A 25,920-nucleotide genomic window follows, 5' to 3' on the forward strand; every position below is an offset into this window, starting at 1 on the left:
TGTTTAATCATTAATGGAAGTGTATCAGATTTATTATAATTCTAAGGGAATGTGATTTTGTTTTGTTGCATCTGTTTCTTCTCACAGATAAACACAAACATTTCACTCCAACTAATGTTATCATGTATTCATTCTTACAGCCACAGATAATGAAACAATCATGTTTTTAAAATGTTTCTGTGAATATATATTATCTAAGATCATTATTTCTACATGTATCTCTGATTTGTGTTTGTAAAGATCAAATTATATTATTATCTTGTGAAGATGTTTGAGGGGAAATTAAAGCAGACGTGAGTGCGTGAGGTTGTGGGTTTTATTTGTATTTGTTAAATCTATGGAAATTAAATCTGTATCAAATCTAACTTTTGTAACTTTGATGTAAAATTACATCCAGTAAATCAACTTTTCTTGTCATTTAAAGATGAGAGAGAATGAAACATGTTTTACTCATCTGTATTTACATGTGTGTGTTCTAAATACTGTAAATAAAATAAGTTGTGATCACTGAGATTTGAGTTTGTTGTTAAAGTTTGTGACAGCAGCAGGTTCCAGTTATAAGTTATTGATTATTACTGAACTCTCATTATCTTATTATCCCAGAACTCACTGAGATGGACAGGTAAGCTGTGTAGGTTGTATCCTGTATCACGTTTATATTAAATATCATTTTTTAAATTCACATTATACATTTGGATTTCCATTATTATTAGTTCAGTGTCATCAGACCAATATTTATAGAATCAGAACAGTATCATAATGAATGAACTCTTGCAGGGTTTTTCACTAATGCACATGATCTGTTTCACAAATATATATTTTATGCAAACTTGTAATATAAATTCTGAAACGCACACGTCCTACTTCACAAATATTATATTGAGACACATGTATTATAAATCCACAGATAATGCAAATTGCTGAATGTGCATTTACAAACTGCTTCTGTTCTGTGAAACATCTGTGTATTTGTGAGAGAAATGTGGTGAATTATGAGACTGCCCTGACGTCACGGGTCAATGAACGTCACCATTGGCTGATAAAAGTGATTGACAGATTCATCAGCCAATCAGGTGTGTTTGCTTTCAGCCAATCATATGGCTTCTTACATTTTCTCCACACTTTTAAACCAATAGCAGAGTTACTGATATGTGCGCATGCGCAGTGTTCATACAAGAGTTTGGAGTTTGAGTTCTTGTTTTTTAAATTCATTTTAAAGGTTTTTTTCATGGTAAAACCTGAAAAAACCAAGACCTCAGGTTCTTACGTACATTCATTTAATAGGTACATGTTCTAAGTCTATAAGAGGCAATAAAAGGTTTCTAGAGCTGCAATATTTTATAAATTATTTATACTGACTGTGTTGATTCTCTGTCTAAATTCATGACATTTAAATTTCTAACAAACATTTATAAACTGTCTTCCTTGTGTGGATTGTGTCACATGTGATGTTCCTGTTTCTGATGCCTTTTATTGTTCCTGTTGTATCCACTGATGCCTCTAGAGGTCACTATAAGCCATAGACATACATTAGGAGTCTAGAAGACTGCATCTACATGAAATGTGAAATGAAATTAAAATTAAAAAGTGTATATTGTTTATTTTAAACAAAAAGGGAAAAACAACTTTATTAACTGGTAATAGTTTAACTTTATGTCTCTGATCAGAAAATAAAGAGAAAAAAACAAAGAAATGAAATGTAAAAATGAATGTTTGTCATTTTGATGCAAACACACACTAATGTTTTTATCATTTAACATTTTTACATGTGTGCCTTATAATCTAATAAATAAAAGTTGTGATTCTGACATTTGGGTTGTTGTGAAGTTTGACTGCAGCAGTTTTGAGGTTTGACAAAACAGAACTTTAATCACTGAACTCTGAATGTGTTTAAATGAAGCCTTTATTAATTCATGCTCTAGGTTCACTTTAATAAGGAAATGTGAAAAAGGCTCAAAGCAACAAACCAAAACAAACTGTACATGATAGTGTAACCCACTTCCTGTGTGGTTGGTATGTTTATCACATTTTCTGACCCACAATACTTTGTTGTTTATCAATTATTTAACAATTTCTCCAACCAACCTAGACACTGATCCTAACTACTGTACGTCATCATCATATGCAGTTGTTTGTAAATAAAGTGTGTTTGTCTATCACACTTTACTTTCAGTAGCCTAAATTAAAAAGATACCTAAGGTTTTATTAAACTACAATATTTACATTTTTTTTAACATTAAAACAAACATTTCAAAAGTAATACAATATTTTTTATCCTCAGCTATTCAGCTATAGATTAGAAAATAAATACTCATTTAACTCTGATATTATATGAAATCATTGACATTCTGTTACGTACATCTATTTGCTGCTAAACTGCGTGTGTGTTTCTGCATTCTACAGTTTAATAATTCATGTGTTATTACTGTTAGATTAATGCAGTGGTTACAGAAAGCTCACATACACAGATCATTGACAGATCTTAATGAGTCGTAGGGAAAGGTTTATTTTATTTCTCTGTGCTGTGGTGAGTGTTAGACTTTACCAGGATCATCTATCAGTAGAGTCAAATCTTTGTTCTGAATCAGGACTCACAGATCCCTCATCTCTATCAACCTGGATCCTCTGAGAGGAGACCACGTACATTAGAGACATAAAGTCAGCAAACTCTCCATAAACACTGCAGGCTTTAATGATTCAGAGGAATCCATTCTCTGATGGAAACAAACACATATGTTGCTGTATGAATAACAAAGACCAAACCAAGGAGAGGAAGTTTAAAAACACCTGATTTTAGTTTCACTTTCAATCTGAACGTTCACAAAACAAACTTTGTGGTTGACACTCTAACATCCTCTCCATTCTGCTTTACCAAACCAAGCAGTTTGCAAGAATCGAGAACGTTTCCCCGAAATGAATGTTTGTTGTTGTAACAAACTACCAGTAGTTTAAAATGATCAACTCAAACTCACTTAGGACTCATACAGTTAATGTTGCTGACCTTGTGGATGGAATTACAGTTTATTATGAGGCTATGGTTGGGGTTCATGTAAAATAGCAAATGAACTTAATGTCCATAGTGCTAATAATATTACCAAAGTAGTCCTAAAGCTTCACAATATCTGCTCATTCACCTGTTTACATTCACACACTAATGGGACAGAGCTGAGAAACGCCCTCAACTTGAGGTATTTTCATTTAAATCACATTATTGTGGCAGATTAAAACATTGATCTTTAACAAAGTGTCTTTATAAAGTCATTTATTGTTTTTAACAGACTTGAACAGATGCAGACGTAGTATTTGAGACTTTAGTCCTAAGGGCGACGTGTCATATTGATGTGTACTTTTGTCATTCTCCAAATAATATAAAATATTAATGAAATAAAACGTCATATGTAGTGCTATAAGTTAGCACATCATAAACTGTAAGAACACTTTTCTGACATTGAACTTGTTGCTTTTTCACTTCTTCAGAAAATAATAATTATCCAGTGTTTGTTCATTTGTCAAACATGACACGCTCTTAGCACGTTGCACTTAGTACTGTTCAAGTGTCCGTGCTAGCTGTCCACGCTAACTGCTACCATAGATATATCATATAATAAAGGCTAGATGTCTTACGGCAGAATTTTTAACGTCATCACCGGCGGCCATCTTAACTCAGGTTGTTCTCTGGTGGAGTCTGTGGAACCTGAGGGAAGGTGATGATCTGTACAAAACTAAATATTCGTATCTCGCTGAAATTCTGACGGATTTCCTGTTTGACTTTAAACAAACGTTATTAACGTGGCTACAATTCTGGATTTTTGAACATGTTAAAATTGCAGCTTTTCTCTTCAAAAACAACTTAAATTTGCAGCATATAGTTGTTTAAAGCAGAGACCACCAGTTTAATTTGTTCATAACATCTAATATTATTATGATTATATTTAGAATAATTGTTAGTTACTTAATGTAATTATGTACAATAAGGTCCTGTTACAAAGTAACAGCAGGGCTGACTTATAATAGTATTGCAAGATTGTTGTTGACATGTTCAACGTGCAGCATTTCTTATTTGTATATTTGTAAAGTGAAGTCTCTGAGAGGATCCACATTGATAGAGATAATGGATCTGTGAGTCCTGATTCAGAACAAAGATTTGACTCTTAAACCTGGATCATTAAATAAAACACCATCTCTACTGACAGGTGACCTGAGGAGTATTTCATCAAACCCAGCTCAGAGTTCAGTCCAGGTTTAACCTGAGAGTCTGGCTCCGTTAAGCTGGGTTCTAACGTCCGTTTCATTAACGAGAAAACACCTTAGTTACCATAGTAACCACAGGCTTAAGCCTCAAACATCCTCTGTCTGAACGTAGGCTGAGCAGACTCTGTGTGGACTGTCTGCTCTCATCAGAGCTTTCATAGTTGATTGTACAGCTGTGTAGTAGTTTCTGGTAAATCCTACATTTTCCACTCTGTGTTTCTCTGTGATTGAAGGGATAGAACGAGCATCAAAGCTGAGTTTTTAACATCACTTTACATTATTTTATTTAAAAGAAACAATAATAAAGATAAATATTGAAAGAAGGAGATTTTTTTAAGATTCAAAGTGGTTGATGAATATCTAAATATCAACAATAAATCTACAATAGAATAATTTAACATTTCAACTACAGGTCAAAGGTCACAGTAATAAATTAATCTCTCTGTTCTGTATTTACTTTGGTTACAAACATGTGGTTGGTGGACTGTGAAGTAGTTTTTATTATTTAAAGTGAAGTATGTCCATGATATGAAGGGTTAATGTAACAGCAGGTCATGTGAGTTGGTATCTGCCACTCCTATTTATGTGTTGTTAGGTTCAGTATTTAGTTCAGCCTACAGGACAAACTGTTTCATTTGAAACTTTCCTTTTCACAAACACACATCAGTGTGGTTTTTACTGAGTGTGAGAACCTTCCAGACAATCAGACAAAGAAGTTTTTCTACAAATCAGAGAAAGAAACTCAAACAGAAATCAACATTTTCTACAGGATGGCATCCATGTCTCTACAAGGTAAGTTATGACAACAGAAGTTACACATTTATAATGATGCTTTTAATCCTTTGTTTTTATACAATAGTCAGTTTTCATTTTAGATCAAAGAAAAAAAAAAAAGAAAAATTACAATATATTTCCAAAATGTTTTTACATTTGAAACTATATTTTAATTGTTATCCTAAATAGTTTTTGTCTAAATTTTACTTGAATTACATTTTTCCCTGTTTGTTTTTCTCTTTTTTAATCTTTATGTCAAATATTATGAAAAACCTGTAAATACATTGTTGTCCTGAAGGATCAGTTCATAGAATAATAAATAACACCACAGTTAATACATTTAAACTTTTTATTTATGTATTTTTGAAAATCAATCAAATTAATATGTTTCTATGTTGCATTTAGTATATTTATAAGTGTCACTGGTATCAACCTTTTTACATATATTTTTGGTGATGTTGGGCTGTATTGTTTAGTTTATCAATCAGTGTTGTTCACATTTAAAAGTTAATAAAAACAGAAAACTTTAAAAATCCTCGTTTCTTATTTTCTACTTTCAGACTCTCCAAGTTTACCTAAACGTAGAATCGTTTTGGTTGGAAAAACTGGATCTGGGAAAAGTAGCCTGGGAAACACTTTGTTTGGTGAGGAAGTGTTTGATCCTGATCACACTTCAAGATCTGGAACAACTGTGTGTAAATCTGCAACAAAAAAAGTGATGAACACACAACTGACTCTGATCGACACGCCTGGTTTATTTGACACAGACAAGTCTGAGGAGGATCTAAAGTCTGAGATGATCAGTTCTATCATAGAGTGTTCTCCTGGACCTCATGCTTTTCTCATTGTGCTTAAAGTAGAGAGGTACAGTCCACTGGAGGAGGAGGTCATCAATAGAATCATTCAGTACTTCTCTGAAGAAGTGCTGAAATATTCTGTGATCATCTTCACTCATGGAGAACAGCTCCCTGAAGGGACGACCATTCAGCAGTTTGTGGTTAAGAATCAGAAGCTGGAGGATCTGGTGACAAAGTGTGACGACCGCTGTCACGTCTTTGATTCCAGATACTGGAAGAACAACAACCCAGAAGAAACATACAGGAGCAACTCCTACCAGCTGAAGGAGCTGCTCTACACTGTAGAGAATCTGGTGATCAGCAACAATGGAGGCATTTACACCAATAAAATGCTGCAGGAAGTAGAGCAGATGATACAGAAACATGAAGAGTTGATTAGAGAGTCAGGAGACTTTTCACCTGACAAGATAAGGAAAAGTGCCAAATCTGATGTTTCAAAAACATTATTGATTAAACTTACTGATGCTGAAAAGAAGTTGGTGGTAAGAAACCATAATAACACTAATAAAATACTACAAGAAACGGGCCAACACAGGAAGATGAAGAATTCATCAGTAAACAGTCAGGAGACTTGTCATCTGAGGAGGTTGGAGAGTTGGCGATCACTGGATTTGTTGTTCGATTTCTCATCTCATGGGCAGGTAAAATAGCCTTAGCTTCATCAGGTATGCTTTCTGGGATTATATTTGTAATTATAAACATAAGAGTTTCAGACTGCAGTAAATTATTCTTTAAGTGTTTTTTAATCTATTCATAAAAAATAATCATATAAACTATGCACAACTTCAGTGATCACCATCTCTTTAATCTTCTCAGATGGTAAGTCATCTGACTGTCTTCTAAAATACTTTTTATCTTCCTGTGTGTAAAAATAAACATTGTTGGTAGGTAGACCAGTCTCTGTAAATTGTATGAAATATCGTATTAAATTGAATAACGACCATATTAGATTCTTGTTTGAGAACTGAATTGTTTTTCTTCATCAGTTTCAGGATTAAGAAACTGAATATTAATTTGTAATTTTCTATTAGAAGTAACTTTTTGCCTCTGAAATTGCCTTAGAAGTACTACAAATATATTGCACATATTACAAATATTCTTTCAGACTCCAAAATCTCCTCACACATTTTGCTGAAAAACTTCTTCCACTCCCACTTTGGTTTATTATTTGCAGCAATTTCCGCAAATGACAAGCCTTGTTTTGCAATAAGTCATATATTTTGGCGCCAGAAAAACAGCAGCATCCTCATATATGTGCTCTTATTTTAACTTCCGGTCTCACCATAATGAAAAACTGACTTTTTGTTTTTTTCCTCCGGTATTTCTGTTTTTTTTGGTTTTAGCATCAAAAATTTAAAATCAACAAATGTTTTAATGTTTGTTTTTCTCTTCTTGATCCTGATGAAGAACAATCTTGTTTAATCAATAATGGAAGTGTATCAGATTTATTATAATTCTAAGGGAATGTGATTTTGTTTTGTTGCATCTGTTTCTTCTCACAGATAAACACAAACATTTCACTCCAACTAATGTTATCATGTATTCATTCTTACAGCCACAGATAATGAAACAATCATGTTTTTAAAATGTTTCTGTGAATATATATTATCTAAGATCATTATTTCTACATGTATCTCTGATTTGTGTTTGTAAAGATCAAATTATATTATTATCTTGTGAAGATGTTTGAGGGGAAATTAAAGCAGACGTGAGTGCGTGAGGTTGTGGGTTTTATTTGTATTTGTTAAATCTATGGAAATTAAATCTGTATCAAATCTAACTTTTGTAACTTTGATGTAAAATTACATCCAGTAAATCAACTTTTCTTGTCATTTAAAGATGAGAGAGAATGAAACATGTTTTACTCATCTGTATTTACATGTGTGTGTTCTAAATACTGTAAATAAAATAAGTTGTGATCACTGAGATTTGAGTTTGTTGTTAAAGTTTGTGACAGCAGCAGGTTCCAGTTATAAGTTATTGATTATTACTGAACTCTCATTATCTTATTATCCCAGAACTCACTGAGATGGACAGGTAAGCTGTGCAGGTTGTATCCTGTATCACGTTTATATTAAATATCATTTTTTAAATTCACATTATACATTTGGATTTCCATTATTATTAGTTCAGTGTCATCAGATCAATATTTATAGAATCAGAACAGTATCATAATGAATGAACTCTTGCAGGGTTTTTCACTAATGCACATGATCTGTTTCATAAATATATATTTTATGCAAACTTGTAATATAAATTCTGAAACGCACACGTCCTACTTCACAAATATTATATTGAGACACATGTATTATAAATCCACAGATTATGCAAATTGCTGAATGTGCATTTACAAACTGCTTCTGTTCTGTGAAACCTCTGTGTATTTGTGAGAGAAATGTGGTGAATTATGAGACTGCCCTGACGTCACGGGTCAATGAACGTCACCATTGGCTGATAAAAGTGATTGACAGATTCATCAGCCAATCAGGTGTGTTTGCTTTCAGCCAATCATATGGCTTCTTACATTTTCTCCACACTTTTAAACCAATAGCAGAGTTACTGATATGTGCGCATGCGCAGTGTTCATACAAGAGTTTGGAGTTTGAGTTTTTGCTCTTGTTTTTTAAATTCATTTTAAAGGTTTTTTTCATGGTAAAGCCTGAAAAAACCAAGACCTCAAGTTCTTACGTACATTCATTTAATAGGTACATGTTCTAAGTCTATAAGAGGCAATAAAAGGTTTCTAGAGCTGCAATATTTTATAAATTATTTATACTGACTGTGTTGATTTTCTGTCTAAATTCATGACATTTAAATTTCTAACAAACATTTATAAACTGTCTTCCTTGTGTTGATTGTGTCACATGTGATGTTCCTGTTTCTGATGCCTTTTATTGTTCCTGTTGTATCCACTGATGCCTCTAGAGGTCACTATAAGCCATAGACATACATTAGGAGTCTAGAAGACTGCATCTACATGAAATGTGAAATGAAATTAAAATTAAAAAGTGTATATTGTTTATTTTAAACAAAAAGGGAAAAACAACTTTATTAACTGGTGATAGTTTAACTTTATGTCTCTGATCAGAAAATAAAGAGAAAAAACAAAGAAATGAAATGTAAAAATGAATGTTTGTCATTTTGATGCAAACACACACTAATGTTTTTATCATTTAACATTTTTACATGTGTGCCTTATAATCTAAAAAATAAAAGTTGTGATTCTGACATTTGGGTTGTTGTGAAGTTTGACTGCAGCAGTTTTAAAGTTTGACAAAACAGAACTTTAATCACTGAACTCTGAATGTGTTTAAATGAAGCCTTTATTAATTCATGCTCTAGGTTCACTTTAATAAGGAAATGTGAAAAAGGCTCAAAGCAACAAACCAAAACAAACTGTACATAATAATAATAATAATAATAATAATACATTTTATTTAAAAGCGCTTTTCGAGACACTCAAAGACACTTTACAGCATAAAAACAACAAGAAAATATAACAGAGAAAAGAAGTGAGTGGGTGGTTTAAACATTAAAAGCTGAGTGAAACAGGTGAGTTTTGAGAAATGATTTGAAGGATTGGAGGTCGGTGCAGTTGTGGATGTGGCTTGGTAGGGAATTCCATAGGGTGGGGGGCAGCTACAGAGAAAGCTCTGTCCCCCCAGGTTCTGTGCTTGGTCCTGGGGACAGTGAGGAGGTTTGCATCTGAGGAGCGGAGGCTGCAGGAGGGAGTATAGGGGTGGAGCAGATCTGTGAGGTAGGAGGGGCCTGATTATTAAGGGCTTTATAGGTGAGAAGGAGGAGTTTGAATTTCTATGCGCTGAGGAACGAGGAGCCAGTTGAGATTTTGGAGGACAGGGGCGATGTGGGTGAGGAGGCAGGCAGCTGCGTTTTGGATGTATTGGAGTTTATTTAGGAGTGTGGAGGTTGTACCAAAGAGGAGCTATTGCAGTAGTCAAGGTGGGATGTGATAAAGGCGTGAATTAGAGTTCCAGCGGCGGGGAAGGAAAGTGAAGGACGGAGACGAGAGATCTTTTTGAGGTGGAAAAAAGCGGTTTTCGTGATTTGTTCGATGTGGTGGTCGAAGGAAAGGTTATTATCAAAAATGATTCCAAGGTTACGGCACTGAGAGGCGTGGCACAGGGTAGAGTTATCAATGGTGAGGTGAAAGTCAGAGACTTGGGTGAGGGACCAATGAGGAGTATGTCTGATTTGTTACTGTTTAAGATCAATTTGAAAGTGTGGAGTGGGTTTCATGGGTGATAGACTTGGCGGAGATGTATAATTGGACGTCGTGAGCGTAACAGTGAAAACGGAGACCATGACGACGAATGATTTGACCAAGGGGGAGGAGGTAGATGGTGAAGAGGAGAGGACCAAGCACAGAGCCCTGGGGGACTCCTTGGGACAGGGGGGCAGTGGAGGAGGAGCAGTTGTTGATGAAGATAAATTGTGTTCTGTTAGTGAGGTAGGACTGTAACCAGGTGAGGGCATCGCCAGTGATATTAAGGAGAGATTTTAAGCGGAAAAGTAGGATGGAGTGGTGGATGATGTCGAAAGCAGCAGTGAGATCAAGAAGAACGAGAATTGAGAGTTGGCCGGAGTAAGATGAGAGGAGGAGGTTATTGGTGACTTTGAGGAGGGCTGTTTCAGTGCTGTGTTTGGTGCGAAATCTAGATTGAAATAGTTCAAAAAGGTGATTATTGTTGAGATGGGATGTGATTTGTGAGGCAACAACACGTTCCAGGACTTTTGACAGGAAGGGGAGTTTGGAGATGGGTCGGAAGTTGCTCATGATGTCAGGGTTGAGACCAGGTTTTTTGATGATGGGGGTTACGGCAGCCGGTTTCAGTGATGAAGGGACGGAGGGAAAGGTGAGGGAGGAGTTGATGATTTTTTAGATGAGATGGGAGATGGTGGGGAAAAAGTGCTTAACTAAGGGGGATGGGTCAGGGTCAAGTACGCAGGTGGAGGTTTTCATGGTGGAGAGGATTTTTAACAGTTCAACTGGGTGGACAGGTGTGAATTTGGAGAGCGAACGAGTGGTAAGAGGGGCGGAGGCAGGTGAGGAGTGGGTGGGGGTGAGAGAAATATTTAAGGAACTGTAGAGGGTATTAATTTTTGATTGGAAGAATGATAGGAAGGAGTTGCATTTGTCTGTGTTAAATGTGTGGGAAATGTTGTCACACGGTTTGAGGAGAGAGTATTTTGGTTATTGGAACTGTTGTGGATAAGGTTAGAGTAGTAGTCAGATTGGGTGGTGTTGAGGGCAGTTTTATATAGTTGAAAGTGATCAGAGTAGGCTCGGAGATGGATTGTTAAATCGTTTTTTTGTGGAGACGTTCAAGTTGGCGTTTGTGGGTAAATGAGAATGTTTTGGTTTTGGAGGGGGCAAGTTGGTCGAGGCAGGAGGAGAGGCAATTATTGTAATGATTAACAAGGTCCGTGGGGTCGTCAGAGAGCGGAGGGGGGGAGGCAGAGAAGTGGAAAAATCATGAGGAGAGATGGATTTCAGGTTTCTAAAACAAATGGTTTGCTTGTCATGTTGGGTGTGGGATACATATGTATGTGTATATACGTATATATGCATATGTGTGTATCCATAAAATGAAGAGTCCGTCCTTAAGACTGCTCTACTGTAAAGTGTCTTGAGATACCATTGGTTATGATTTGACGCTATACAAATAAAGATTGATTGATTGATTGATTGATTGATTGTCCTTGGGGGGGGAGGGTGGGGAGGTGGAGGTCCATGGTGATAGCCAGATGATCGGAGATGCAGAGGTCAGTACTGGAAAGTTGCCGGATGGTGAGACCGGTGGAGCAGACTAAATCTAGGGTGTGGCCATGGCTGTGTGGGGAAGTTGACTTGCTGAGTGAAGTTGTGGTAGTCCAGTAGAGCAAGGAATTCAGAGGCATGGGGGCAGTTGATGTTGTCCAGATGGAAGTTGAAATCGCCGAGGAGGAGAATGGAAGGTGAGATGGGTGAGAGCTGTGTGATAAAATCAGAAAAATTGGGGGAAAAAAGATGGGTTGGGTTTCGGAGGGCGGTAAATGACTGCAATGGCGAAGGGGGGAAGGACCAGGGAGTTTGAAGGTGATGAGTTCGAATGACTGAAAGGATGTTGTGGATATAGTGCTGATGTTGAGGGCTTTTTTATGGACTGAGGCTACGCTACCGCCCTGGCCAGTGAGACGGGGCTGTTCAATGTAAGTGTAACCAGGGAGAGTGGCTTGGTTTAGTGAGAAATAGTCTCGAGGTTTATGCCAGGTTTCAGTGATGCAGAGAAAGTCCAGGTTATTGTCAGTTATTAATTCATGTAGGATGAGTGCTTTATTGTTAAGTGAACGGGTGTAAAGGAGAGCCAGTTTCAGTATTTTCAGCGTTGAGGGTGGCTGTGAGGAACGAGGGAGTGGACGGAGGATGGGATTGGGCCGTTTTATACGTTTAGTGTCATTTTTGTAGGGTTTAGGGGGCCTGGCTGTGATTATGGACTTAATGGGACAAATGTGAACCTGTAGGGGGAGCTGTGGCAGGAGGAGGCGCTTTGGTGGGGGACAGTAGAGTAAGGTGAAGGAGACGGTGTGTGTTTTGTAAATAGTCAATCATGTGGGAAATACTAGACGGCGTGCTGAAGATTGGCTGTTAAAATACTACTGCCCAGTTTCTTAAGGTGAAAACCATCAGGATTTTTTTTTGTGTTTGCCTATCACACTTTACTTTCAGTAGCCTAAATTAAAAAGATACCTAAGGTTTTATTAAACTACAATATTTACATTTTTTAAAACAATAAAACAAACATTTCAAAAGTTATACAATATTTTTTATCTTCAGCTATTCAGCTGTAGATTAGAAAATAAATACTAATTTAACTCTGATATTATATGAAATCATTGACATTCTGTTACGTACATCTATTTGCTGCTAAACTGCGTGTGTCTTTCTGCATTCTACAGTTTAATAATTCATGTGTTATTACTGTTAGATTAATGCAGTGGTTACAGAAAGCTCACATACACAGATCATTTATAGATCTTAATGAGTCGTAGAGAAAGGTTTTATTTTATTTCTCTGTGCTGTGGTGAGTGTTAGACTTTACCAGGATCATCTATCAGTAGAGTCAAATCTTTGTTCTGAATCAGGACTCACAGATCCCTCATCTCTATCAACCTGGATCCTCTGAGAGGAGACCACGTACATTAGAGACATAAAGTCAGCAAACTCTCCATAAACACTGCAGGCTTTAATGATTCAGAGGAATCCATTCTCTGATGGAAACAAACACATATGTTGCTGTATGAATAACAAAGACCAAACCAAGGAGAGGAATTGTAAAAACACCTGATTTTAGTTTCACTTTCAATCTGAATGTTCACAAAACAAACTTTGTGGTTGACACTCTAACATCCTCTCCATTCTGCTTTACCAAACCAAGCAGTTTGCAAGAATCGAGGACGATTCCCCGAAATGAATGTTTGTTGTTGTAACAAACTACCAGTAGTTTAAAATGATCAACTCAAACTCACTTAGGACTCATACAGTTAATGATGTTGACCTTGTGGATGGAATTACAGTTTATTATGAGGCTATGGTTGGGGTTCATGTAAAATAGCAAATGAACTTAATTTCCATAGTGCTAATAATATTACCAAAGTAGTCCTAAAGCTTCACAATATCTGCTCATTCACCTGTTTACATTCACACACTAATGGGACAAAGCTGAGAAATGCCCTCAACTTGAGGTATTTTCATTTAAATCACATTATTGTGGCAGATCAAAACATTGATATTTAACAAAGTGTCTTTATAAAGTCATTTATTGTTTTTAACAGACTTGAACAGATGCAGACATAGTATTTGAGACTTTAGTCCTAAGGGCGATGTGTCATATTGATGTGTACTTTTGTCATTCTCCAAATAATATAAAATATTAATGAAATAAAACGTCATATGTAGTGCTATAAGTTAGCACATCATAAACTGTAAGAACACTTTTCTGACATTGAACTTGTTGCTTTTTCACTTCTTCAGAAAATAATAATTATCCAGTGTTTGTTCATTTGTCAGACATGACACGCTCTTAGCACGTTGCACTTAGTACTGTTCAAGTGTCCGTGCTAGCTGTCCACGCTAACTGCTACCATAGATATATCATATAATAAAGGCTAGATGTCTTACGGCAGAATTTTTAACGTCATCACCGACGGCCATCTTAACTCAGGTTGTTCTCTGGTGGAGTCTGTGGAACCTGAGGGAAGGTGATGATCTGTACAAAACTAAATATTCTTCTCTCGCTGAAATTCTGACGGATTTCCTGTTTGACTTTAAACAAACGTTATTAACGTGGCTACAATTCTGGATGTTTGAACATGTTAAAATTGCAGCTTTTCTCTTCAAAAACAACTTAAACGTGCAGCATATAGTTGTTTAAAGCAGAGACCACCAGTTTATTTTGTTAATAACATCTAATATTATTATGATTATATTTAGAATAATTGTTAGTTACTTAATGTAATTATGTACAATAAGGTCCTGTTACAAAGTAACAGCAGGGCTGACTTATAATAGTATTGCAAGATTGTTGTTGACATGTTCAACGTGCAGCATTTCTTATTTGTATATTTGTAAAGGGAAGTCTCTGAGAGGATCCACATTGATAGAGATAATGGATCTGTGAGTCCTGATTCAGAACAAAGATTTGACTCTTAAACCTGGATCATTAAATAAAACACCATCTCTACTGACAGGTGACCTGAGGAGTATTTCATCAAACCCAGCTCAGAGTTCAGTCCAGGTTTAACCTGAGAGTCTGGCTCCGTTAAGCTGGGTTCTAACGTCCGTTTCAGTAACGAGAAAACACCTTAGTTACCATAGTAACCACAGGCTTAAGCCTCAAACATACTCTGTCTGAACGTAGGCTGAGCAGACTCTGTGTGGACTGTCTGCTCTCATCAGAGCTTTCATAGTTGATTGTACAGCTGTGTAGTAGTTTCTGGTAAATCCTACATTTGATATTCAAAGTGGTTGATGAAAATCTAAATATCAACAATAAATGTACAATAGAATAATTTAACATTTCAACTACAGGTCAAAGGTCACAGTAATAAATTAATCTCTCTGCTCTGTATTTACTTTTGTTACAAACATGTGGTTGGTGGACTGTGAAGTAGTTTTTATTATTTAAAGTGAAGTAAGTCCATGATATGAAGGGTTAATGTAACAGCAGGTCATGTGAGTTGGTATCTGCCACTCCTATTTATGTGTTGTTAGGTTCAGTATTTAGTTCAGCCTACAGGACAAACTGTTTCATTTGAAACTTTCCTTTTCACAAACACACATCAGTGTGGTTTTTTACTGAGTGTGAGAACCTTCCAGACAATCAGACAAAGAAGTTTTTCTACAAATCAGAGAAAGAAACTCAAACAGAAATCAACATTTTCTACAGGATGGCATCCATGTCTCTACAAGGTAAGTTATGACAACAGAAGTTACACATTTATAATGATGCTTTTAATCCTTTGTTTTTATACAATAGTCAGTTTTCATTTTAGATCAAAGGCAAAATAAAATGTACAATAAATTTCCAAAATATTTTTCCATTTTAAACAATATTTTAATTGTTATCCTAAATAGTTTTTGCCGAAATTTTACTTGAATTACATTTTTCCCTGTTTGTTTTTCTCTTTTTTAATCTTTATGTCAAATATTATGAAAAATCAGTGTTGTTCACATTTAAAAGTTAATAAAAACAAAAATCTTTAAAAGTTCTCATTTCTTATTTTCTATTTTCAGACTCTACAAGTTCAACTGAACGTAGGATCGTTGTGGTTGGAAAAACTGGATCTGGGAAAAGTAGCCTGGGAAACACTTAGTTTGGTGAGGAATTGTTCAATTCTGATATTTCCTCCAGCTCTGTAACAACTGAGTGTAAATCTGAAACAAAGAAAGTGATGAACACACAACTGACTCTGGTCGACACGCCTGGTTTATTTGACACAGAGAAGTCTGAGGAGGAGCTAAAGTCTGAGATGATCAGGTCTATCATAGAGTGTTCTCCTGGAGTTCATGCTTTTCTCATTGTGCTTAAAGTGGAGACTTACACTAAACATGATGAGGAGGTCATCACTAGAATCTCTCAGTACTTCTCTGAAGAAGTGCTGAAATACACTGTGATCATCTTCACTCATGGAGACCAGCTCCCTGAATGGACGACCATTCAGCAGTTTGTGGTTAAGAATCAGAAGCTGGAGGATCTGGTGATAAAATGTGACGGACGCTGTCACGTCTTTGATTCCAAATACTGGAAGAACAACAACCCAGAAGAAAAATACAGGAGCAACTCCTACCAGCTGAAGGAGCTGCTCTCCACTGTAGAGAATCTGGTGAGAAGAAACAATGGAGACATCTACACCAATGAAATACTGCAGGAAGTAGAGCAGATGATACAGGAACATGAAGAGATGATTAGAGAGTCAGAAAGTGGCTTGTCTGATGAGGAGATTAGAGAGAAAGCAAAACATCAAACTAGAATTATTTTAGAAAAAGTCCTAGTGGGTGTTTGCGCTGTGGGGTTGCTGGGAGCTCTTTTAGGCATTACTGCTCTCTTTGTTGCTGGCGTTGGCGTTGTTGCTGGCGTTGGCGTTGTTGCTGGCATTGGCACTGAGATTGCTGCTAGCATTGGCATTGGCGGAGGCGCAGTAGCAACAATAGCTTCTACAATTGCAATGGCATCAAAGCTATTACGGGAAAGAATAGGAAAAAAAGGATACAAGAAAATTTAACACAAAAATATGTAATTTATGGTTACAGATGAAAACATAATAAATAAATGATCTATAAGTTGTATTCTGCTTCCTCCTTTAAAGCCAGGGGTCATGAAGTGATTAAGAAATAATAAATATTACAAATATTGTGAACGATTCCCTTATTCAGCACTTTTTCTAAAGTCATAAACTGTTGTACAAGATGAGGCCTCCTTTAATATTTGTGATCTTTGTATAAAATATCATTATATTAAAATGATTAACGTCCATATTATATTCTTGTTTGAGAAATGAATTATTATTCTTTATTTATCAGTTTCAGGATTAGGAAACTAAATATTAATACATATGATCTTCTATTAGAAGTTTATGCTTTAAGTCATTTTTTGCCTCTGAAATTGCCTTTGGAGTGAAATCTTTACTTCTTTTATGTTTTATGTTTAGTGTGGGAAAATAATAGGAACCAGTAAATATTCTTGTGGGTTGTATTGTAATTTGTTAAATCTATGGAAATTAAATCTGTATCAAATCTAACTTTTGTAACTTTGATGTAAAATTACATCCAGTAAATCAACTTTTCTTGTCATTTAAAGATGAGAGAGAATGAAACATGTTTTACTCATCTGTATTTACATGTGTGTGTTCTAAATACTGTAAATAAAATAAGTTGTGATCACTGAGATTTGAGTTTGTTGTTAAAGTTTGTGACAGCAGCAGGTTCCAGTTATAAGTTATTGATTATTACTGAACTCTCATTATCTTATTATCCCAGAACTCACTGAGATGGACAGGTAAGCTGTGTAGGTTGTTTCCTGTATCACGTTTATATTAAATATAATTTTTTATTATGACATTATACATTTGTATTTCCATTATTATTAGTTCAGTATCATCAGACCAATATTTATAGAATCAGAACAGTATCATAATGAATGAACTCGTGCAGGGTTTTTCACTAATGCACATGATCTGTTTCACAAATATATATTTTATGCAAACTTGTAATATAAATTCTGAAATGCACACGTCCTACTTCACAAATATTATATTGAGGCACACATGTATTATAAATCCACAGATAATGAAAATTGCTGAATGTGCATTTACAAAATGCTTCTGTTCTGTGAAACCTCTGTGTATTTGTGAGAGAAATGTGGTGAATTATGAGACTGCCCTGACGTCACGGGTCAATGAACGTCACCATTGGCTGGTAAAAGTGATTGACAGATTCATCAGCCAATCAGATGTGTTTGCTTTCAGCCAATCATATAGCTTCTTACATTTTCTCCACACTTTTAAACCAATAGCAGAGTTACTGATATGTGCGCATGTGCAGTGTTCATACAAGAGTTTAGAGTTTGAGTTCTTGCTCTTGTTTTTTAAATTCATTTTAAAGGTTTTTTTTTTATTTTTAATTAAATTAAACTGTCTTCCTTGTGTTGATTGTGTCACATGTGATGTTCCTGTTTCTGATGCCTTTTATTGTTCCTGTTGTATCCACTGATGCCTCTAGAGGTCACTATAAGCCATAGACATACATTAGGAGTCTAGAAGACTGCATCTACATGAAATGTGAAATGAAATTAAAATTAAAAAGTGTATATTGTTTATTTTAAACAAAAAGGGAAAAACAACTTTATTAACTGGTGATAGTTTAACTTTATGTCTCTGATCAGAAAATAAAGAGAAAAAACAAAGAAATGAAATGTAAAAATGAATGTTTGTCATTTTGATGCAAACACACACTAATGTTTTTATCATTTAACATTTTTACATGTGTGCCTTATAATCTAATAAATACAAGTTGTGATTCTGACATTTGGGTTGTTGTGAAGTTTGACTGCAGCAGTTTTGAGGTTTGACAAAACAGAACTTTAATCACTGAACTCTGAATGTGTTTAAATGAAGCCTTTATTAATTCATGCTCTAGGTTCACTTTAATAAGGAAATCTGAAAAAGGCTCAAAGCAACAAACCAAAACAAACTGTACATAATAATAATAATAATAATAATACATTTTATTTAAAAGCGCTTTTCGAGACACTCAAAGACACTTTACAGCATAAAAACAACAAGAAAATATAACAGAGAAAAGAAGTGAGTGGGTGGTTTAAACATTAAAAGCTGAGTGAAACAGGTGAGTTTTGAGAAATGATTTGAAGGATTGGAGGTCGGTGCAGTTGTGGATGTGGCTTGGTAGGGAATTCCATAGGGTGGGGGGCAGCTACAGAGAAAGCTCTGTCCCCCCAGGTTCTGTGCTTGGTCCTGGGGACAGTGAGGAGGTTTGCATCTGAGGAGCGGAGGCTGCAGGAGGGAGTGTAAGGGTGGAGCAGATCTGTGAGGTAGGAGGGGCCTGATTATTAAGGGCTTTATAGGTGAGAAGGAGGAGTTTGAATTTCTATGCGCTGAGGAACAAGGAGCCAGTTGAGATTTTGGAGGACAGGGGCGATGTGGGTGAGGAGGCAGGCAGCTGCGTTTTGGATGTATTGGAGTTTATTTAGGAGTGTGGAGGTTGTACCAAAGAGGGGCTATTGCAGTAGTCAAGGTGGGATGTGATAAAGGCGTGAATTAGAGTTCCAGCGGCGGGGAAGGAATCAAAAATGATTCCAAGGTTACAGCACTGAGAGGCGTGACACAGGGTAGAGTTATCAATGGTGAGGTGAAAGTCAGAGACTTGGGTGAGGGACCAATGAGGAGTATGTCTGATTTGTTACTGTTTAAGATCAATTTGAAAGTGTGGAGTGGGTTTCATGGGTGATAGACTTGGCGGAGATGTATAATTGGACGTTGTCAGCGTAACAGTGAAAACGGAGACCATGACAACGAATGATTTGACCGAGGGGGAGGAGGTAGATGGTGAAGAGGAGAGGACCAAGCACAGAGCCCTGGGGGACTCCTTGGGACAGGGGGGCAGTGGAGGAGGAGCAGTTGTTGATGAAGATAAATTGTTTTCTGTCAGTGAGGTAGGACTGTAACCAGGTGAGGGCATCGCCAGTGATATTAAGGAGAGATTTTAAGCGGGAAAGTAGGATGGAGTGGTTGATGATGTCGAAAGCAGCAGTGAGATCAAGAAGAACGAGAATTGAGAGTAGGCCGGAGTAAGATGAGAGGAGGAGGTTGTTGGTGACTTTGAGGAGGGCTGTTTCAGTGTTGTGTTTGGTGCGAAATCCAGATTGAAATTGTTCGAAAAGGTGATTATTGTTGAGATGGGATGTGATTTGTGAGGCAACAACACGTTCCAGGACTTTTGACAGGAAGGGGAGGTTGGAGATGGGTCGGAAGTTGCTCATGATGTCGAGGTTGAGACCAGGTTTTTTGATGACGGGGGTTACGGCAGCCAGTTTCAGTGATGAAGGGACGGAGGGAAAGGTGAGGGAGGAGTTGATGATTTTTGAAATGAGATGGGAGATGGTGGGGAAACAGTGCTTAACAAAGTGGGATGGGACAGGGTCAAGTACGCAGGTGGAGGTTTTCATGGTGGAGAGGATTTTTAACAGTTCAACTGGGTGGACAGGTGTGAATTTGGAGAGAGAACGAGTGGTAAGAGGGGCGGAGGCAGGTGAGGAGTGGGCGGGGGTGAGAGAAATATTTAAGGAACTGTAGAGGGTGTTAATTTTTGATTGGAAGAATGATAGGAAGGAGTTGCATTTGTCTGTGTTAAATGAGTGGGAAATGTTGTCACACGGTTTGAGGAGTTTGTTGACGGTAGAGAAGAGAGTCTTTTGTTATTGGAACTGTTGTGGATAAGGTTAGAGTAGTAGTCAGAGCGGGTGGTGTTGAGGGAAATTTTATATAGTTGAAAGTGATTGGAGTAGGCTAGGAGATGGACTGTTAAACCGTTTTTTTGTGGAGACGTTCTAGTTGGCGTTTGTGGGTAAATGAGACTGATTTGGTTTTGGAGGGGGCTAGTTGGTCGAGGCAGGAGGAGAGGCAATTATTGTATTGATTAACAAGGTCCGTGGGGTCGTCAGAGAGCGGAGGGGGGAGGCAGAGAAGTGGAAAAATCATGAGGAGAGATGGATTTCAGGTTTCTTAAACAAATGGTTTGCTTGTCCTTGGGGGGGGAGGGTGGGGAGGTGGAGGTCCATGGTGATAGCCAGATGATCAGAGATGCAGAGGTCAGTACTGGAAAGTTGCTGGATGGTGAGACCGGTGGAGCAGACTAAATCTAGGGTGTGGCCATGGGTGTGTGTGTGTGTGGGGAAGTTGACTTGCTGAGTGAAGTTGTGGCAGTCCAGTAGAGCAAGGAATTCAGAGGCATGGGGGCAGTTGATGTTGTCCAGATGGAAGTTGAAATCGCCGAGGAGGAGAATGGAAGGTGAGATGGGTGAGAGCTGTGTGATAAAATCAGAAAAATTGGGGAAAAAAGATGGGTTGGGTTTCGGAGGGCGGTAAATGACTGCAATGGCGAGGGGGGAAGGACCAGGGAGTTTGAAGGTGATGAGTTCGAATGACTGAAAGGATGTTGTGGATATGGTGCTGATGTTGAGGGCTTTTTTATGGACTGAGGCTACGCTACCGCCCTGGCCAGTGAGACGGGGCTGTTCAATGTAAGTGTAATCAGGGAGAGTGGCTTGGTTTAGTGAGAAATAGTCTAGAGGTTTATGCGAGGTTTCAGTGATGCAGAGAAAGTCCAGGTTATTGTCAGTTATTAATTCATGTAGGATGAGTGCTTTATTGTTAAGTGAACGGGTGTTAAGGAGGGCCAGTTTCAGTATTTTCAGCATTGAGGGTGGCTGTGAGGAAAGAGGGAGTGAACGGAGGATGGGATTGGGCCGTTTTATACGTTTAGTGTCATTTTTGTAGGGTTTAGGGGGCCTGGCTGTGATTATGGACTTAATGGGACAAATGTGAGCCTGTAGGGGGAGCTGTGGCAGGAGGAGGCGCTTTGGTGGGGGACAGTAGAGTAAGGTGAAGGAGACGGTGTGTGTTTTGTAAATAGTCAATCATGTGGGAAATGCTGGACGGCGTGCTGAAGATTGGCTGTTAAATTACTACTGCCCAGTTTCTTAAGGTGAAAACCATCAGGATTAAAAGAAGATTTTCGACCCCAGAAGAGATTAAAATTGTCAATGTAGCCCACATGTTGAGCTCTGCAGGTTCTCTGGAGCCAGGTATGGCGGCTGAGAATGCTGCTGAAAATTCCCATTCCGCAGTTCGGAGAGTGGGCCACTGATGAATATGGATTTACCACAGGTGGAGAGATAGTGAGGGAGTTTGGTAAAGTGTGCTTTGGTGATTTCTAACTGCCGACTGGATGCATCAACGCAGCCGACATGGACGATGATTCTATAGACAGACATTGGTAGTGAATGAAGAAGACTGGGAAGTTTATCGAGGACGACAGGGACGGTGGCGCCAGGAAAACACTGTGTCACTGCATTGAAGAAGCGGATGTTCCGTGTAATGGAGTCGCCCACAATTACAGTAGTCGGAGAAAAAGTGGGTGAAGTGGGGTTGTCGGGATGGGTGACGGAGGAGTGGGAGATATCGACGGTGACGGTGAGACCGGAGGAGAAGAGCGGGAGGAGTGAACTGAGGAACAGAAAGGCAGTGAGCCACAGAGGGAGAGGAATGCTCAGGAATTACTGAAGGAGGGATCCAAGGAGGGGATTCGGACTGCACAGTGGATGACGCAGCAGGAAAAGGGATTTCCAATAGATTGAGGATATCAAATCTGTTATTGAGCTGGATTTTGTGGTGCGGTGTGTGAGGCGGACGTGTATTTCTCCTGCTGTGGGGGACCAGGGACCACGGCGGATGGTCACGTGGAGTGGAGATGGACTTGGGTTTGGCCCCGAGCCAAGTTCAGGTGTCATCGGGATTTGGAGGCGGCAGCAAGTGGACTCCAGTCGGACCAGGAGTGTTGGTGTCCGGAGGAGAAGCGGCCTCAGTGGCTGCAACGATGGACGGCGCAGAACCGGTAGAAGACGGAGACCCTGGTTGTCCGAGACCAAAGATGACTGTGTCATTTTCTGACCCACAATACTTTGCTGTTTATCATTTATTTAACAATTTCTCCAACCAACCTAGATACTGATCCTAACTACTGTACATCATCATCATATGCAGTTGTTTGTAAATAAAGTGCGTTTGCCTATCACACTTTACTTTCAGTAGCCTAAATTAAAAAGATACCTAAGGTTGTATTAAACTACAATATTTACATTTTTTTAAACATTAAAACAAACATTTCAAAAGTTATACAATATTTTTTATCCTCAGCTATTCAGCTATAGATTAGAAAATAAATACTCTTTTAACTCTGATATTATATGAAATCATTGACATTCTGTTACGTACATCTATTTGCTGCTAAACTGCGTGTGTCTTTCTGCATTCTACAGTTTAATAATTCATGTGTTATTACTGTTAGATTAATGCAGTGGTTACAGAAAGCTCACATACACAGATCATTGATAGATCTTAATGAGTCGTAGAGAAAGGTTTTATTTTATTTCTCTGTGCTGTGGTGAGTGTTAGACTTTACCAGGATCATCTATCAGTAGAGTCAAATCTTTGTTCTGAATCAGGACTCACAGATCCCTCATCTCTATCAACCTGGATCCTCTGAGAGGAGACCACGTACATTAGAGACATAAAGTCAGCAAACTCTCCATAAACACTGCAGGCTTTAATGATTCAGAGGAATCCATTCTCTGATGGAAACAAACACATATGTTGCTGTATGAATAACAAAGACCAAACCAAGGAGAGGAATTTTAAAAACACCTGATTTTAGTTTCACTTTCAATCTGAATGTTCACAAAACAAACAGTAAATATCTTTGAGGTAAACATCCAAACAATCCTCTCTATCCAGGTTTACCAAACCAACCAGTTTATAGAGAACTTGAATGATTCTCTGAAATAATTGTTTGTTGTTGTAACAAACTACCAGTAGTTTAAAATGATCAACTCAAACTCACTTAGGACTCAAACAGTAAATGTTGTTGACCTTGTGGATGGAATTACAGCTTATTATGAGGCTATGGTTCACGTAAAATGGCAAATATTTTTCTTGCTGTTTAAAATGTCTTTGGAATTGTACTCTGAAATAACTTTTGAAATGACAAAACAAGGCATGTCATCTCCAGAAATCGCTACAAATATATTGCACATATTATATATATTATATCAGACTCATTAATATATATCAGTGAGTCAGATTAAATCATTATCTGTGTAAAATCTCATCACGTTTTGCTGAAAAACTTCTTCCACTCCCACTTTGGTTTATTATTTTTGCAGCAATTTCCACAAATGACAAGCCTTGTCTTGCAATAATTCATATATTTTGGTGCCAGAAAAACCCTTAAAATGTGTGAAACTAAACGAAAAAAAATTAGCATTTAGATAACAGTTTTCTCCTTCAGTGAAGATTGGCATTGAGAGAAACCCTGTGATCCTGTTTCTTCTCTTTGTAATTATCTGCCCTGTTTTGCAGAAGATTCTCACAGAGAGGACTAATGTTTCTACAAAGCAGTCTCTGTGCCATCACATGTGTAAGACATGGGTAAACTGAAGCCTGCACTTCAAAACAAACTTTCCAGTCCATTTGCACTGTGGTCCCTGCTCTCTATCCAGTGTTACCAACTCCTCAGTAAGTAAAGTAGCTATTGGCTGTCCCAAAAGGCGCTGGAAGTCGCTAAATGATGTATCACCTAAATTGATTCATTGTCCATTTGCATGTAATTGTAATGGACGCTGCAGGAAAAGAATAACCTCATGGGAGGGATGAAAAGTTATTTAAAAAAACACCTTAAATATGTTTAGAACTATAAATGAACTTTCTTCTGTTGATTCCTGTTTTTTATTTTCTTTATTTTTCCATTGAAAGAGGCCATTACATCTCAAAATAACTTCACTAATCAATTGATCTTTATTTGTATAGCACCAATTCATAACACGGTAAGAGACCTTATACTGTTTATCTAATTACTACATGACTTTGATACTTTAGACCAGAGGGAAGCAACTTTTATCACAACGTGGCCATAAAATTGTGTTAGTTTGATCAGAGGGTCACATGATTAACATTAATGTCAGCATTTTTGTCTTACTCGTTAGGCATTTTGTGCATTTTTGTTGTCCTTTTGTATTTTTCCTGTAAAATATGTTTTTTGCAGCCACATTGTGTATTTGTGCTGCCATTCTGCATTTTTGCAGTTTTTTTTTTTTTTTATATTTCTATTGTTTTGCTTGTTTGTTAGTACTGTTAGTTTGCAGAGTAATTTTTTGTGTTTTTCTTGTCTTTTTGTGTACTTTAGTTGTCATTTTCTGTAATTTTTTATATTTTTCTGAGTAATTTTGTGTATTACTGTTGTCATTTTCTTCATTTTTGTAGTAGTTTTGTGTGATTTTGGAGTATTTTCAGTGTTTTTATCTTGTCTTTTACTGTTTTTTCCAGCAATGTTGTATTTTTTTAAATGTATTCTTGCTCGTTTTGTGTATTTTTCCGTCATTTTGTACATTTACATTGGGGGCTGCATGAAATTAGATTGAGGGCCACATGTGCCTATGTCTGCTTTAGACCCACATTACATAAATACATTTCGTCCAGTATTGTTAAAAAATTAAAATATCAAATTTAATTCTGACTGCAGCTGAGTGCTGTGAGTGCTTTCATGTCACGTCAGAGTCTCAAATAACACCTGGAAAAGTAGCTAGATTTGTCGCTAGTAGCTTTTGACAAAAACTGTGTGTAACTCCACCCCTCTGCCCTTCACTCAGCACAGATAACACACATATTGATGAATCAAATGCGGCTTTAAGAGAAAAAAAAACAAAGCGGTGTCTCCCGTCTTTCACGTCAAATCTGACATGTTTCAGCAACAAGGACAAAGCAAAATCACTGCTAATTTAGCCAGTTTTAATTTTTACATACACACATACCATAACTCCTCCAATGAATCAACAGCACACCAGAAAATGAAAATATAACGTGTGCTTACCTTTTATTTGTCCAGAAGAACTTTGTATCCTCACAACATTTTTACATATGAGACATCCAAGGCCTCGCTTGTCTTTCATAAACCTATAGCAGCAGCTCATCTTAGCTTTGAACTGAGCCTCTGTATCAATATCAGAACTTTAACTATGGTCTCCTTCTCTTCTCTCTGTCCCTGAGTCCTCCTCATGTCTCAGATAGTTCTCCTCCTGTGTCCTGTCTGTTGGAAGCAAGTTCTCCTGCATTAGCATCATTGCTACAGGTGCTGCTACTTGCTACGCTAGCTGCTACTGTGCTGCTGCTGCTGCTCCGTGATTTCCATAGA

At 37.4% G+C, this 25,920-nt stretch overlaps 1 protein-coding gene across 1 annotated transcript in view; it reads left to right on the forward strand.

Moving 5' to 3' along the window:
* LOC114480777 (GTPase IMAP family member 2-like) overlaps positions 1-22,573 on the forward strand; it is a 39,065-nt gene extending 16,492 nt beyond the window's left edge. The window contains exons 3-6 of the mRNA XM_028475194.1: positions 5,586-5,669; positions 15,973-16,265; positions 21,803-21,866; positions 22,395-22,573. Coding sequence (XP_028330995.1) covers positions 5,586-5,669; positions 15,973-16,265; positions 21,803-21,866; positions 22,395-22,573 — 620 coding nt within the window. The remainder of the gene's footprint in view (positions 1-5,585; positions 5,670-15,972; positions 16,266-21,802; positions 21,867-22,394) is intronic.
* Positions 22,574-25,920: the final 3,347 nt, after the last annotated feature.

This window comes from Gouania willdenowi, chromosome 18 (assembly GCF_900634775.1).
Source record: "Gouania willdenowi chromosome 18, fGouWil2.1, whole genome shotgun sequence".
NCBI classification, from domain to species: Eukaryota; Metazoa; Chordata; class Actinopteri; order Blenniiformes; family Gobiesocidae; genus Gouania; species Gouania willdenowi.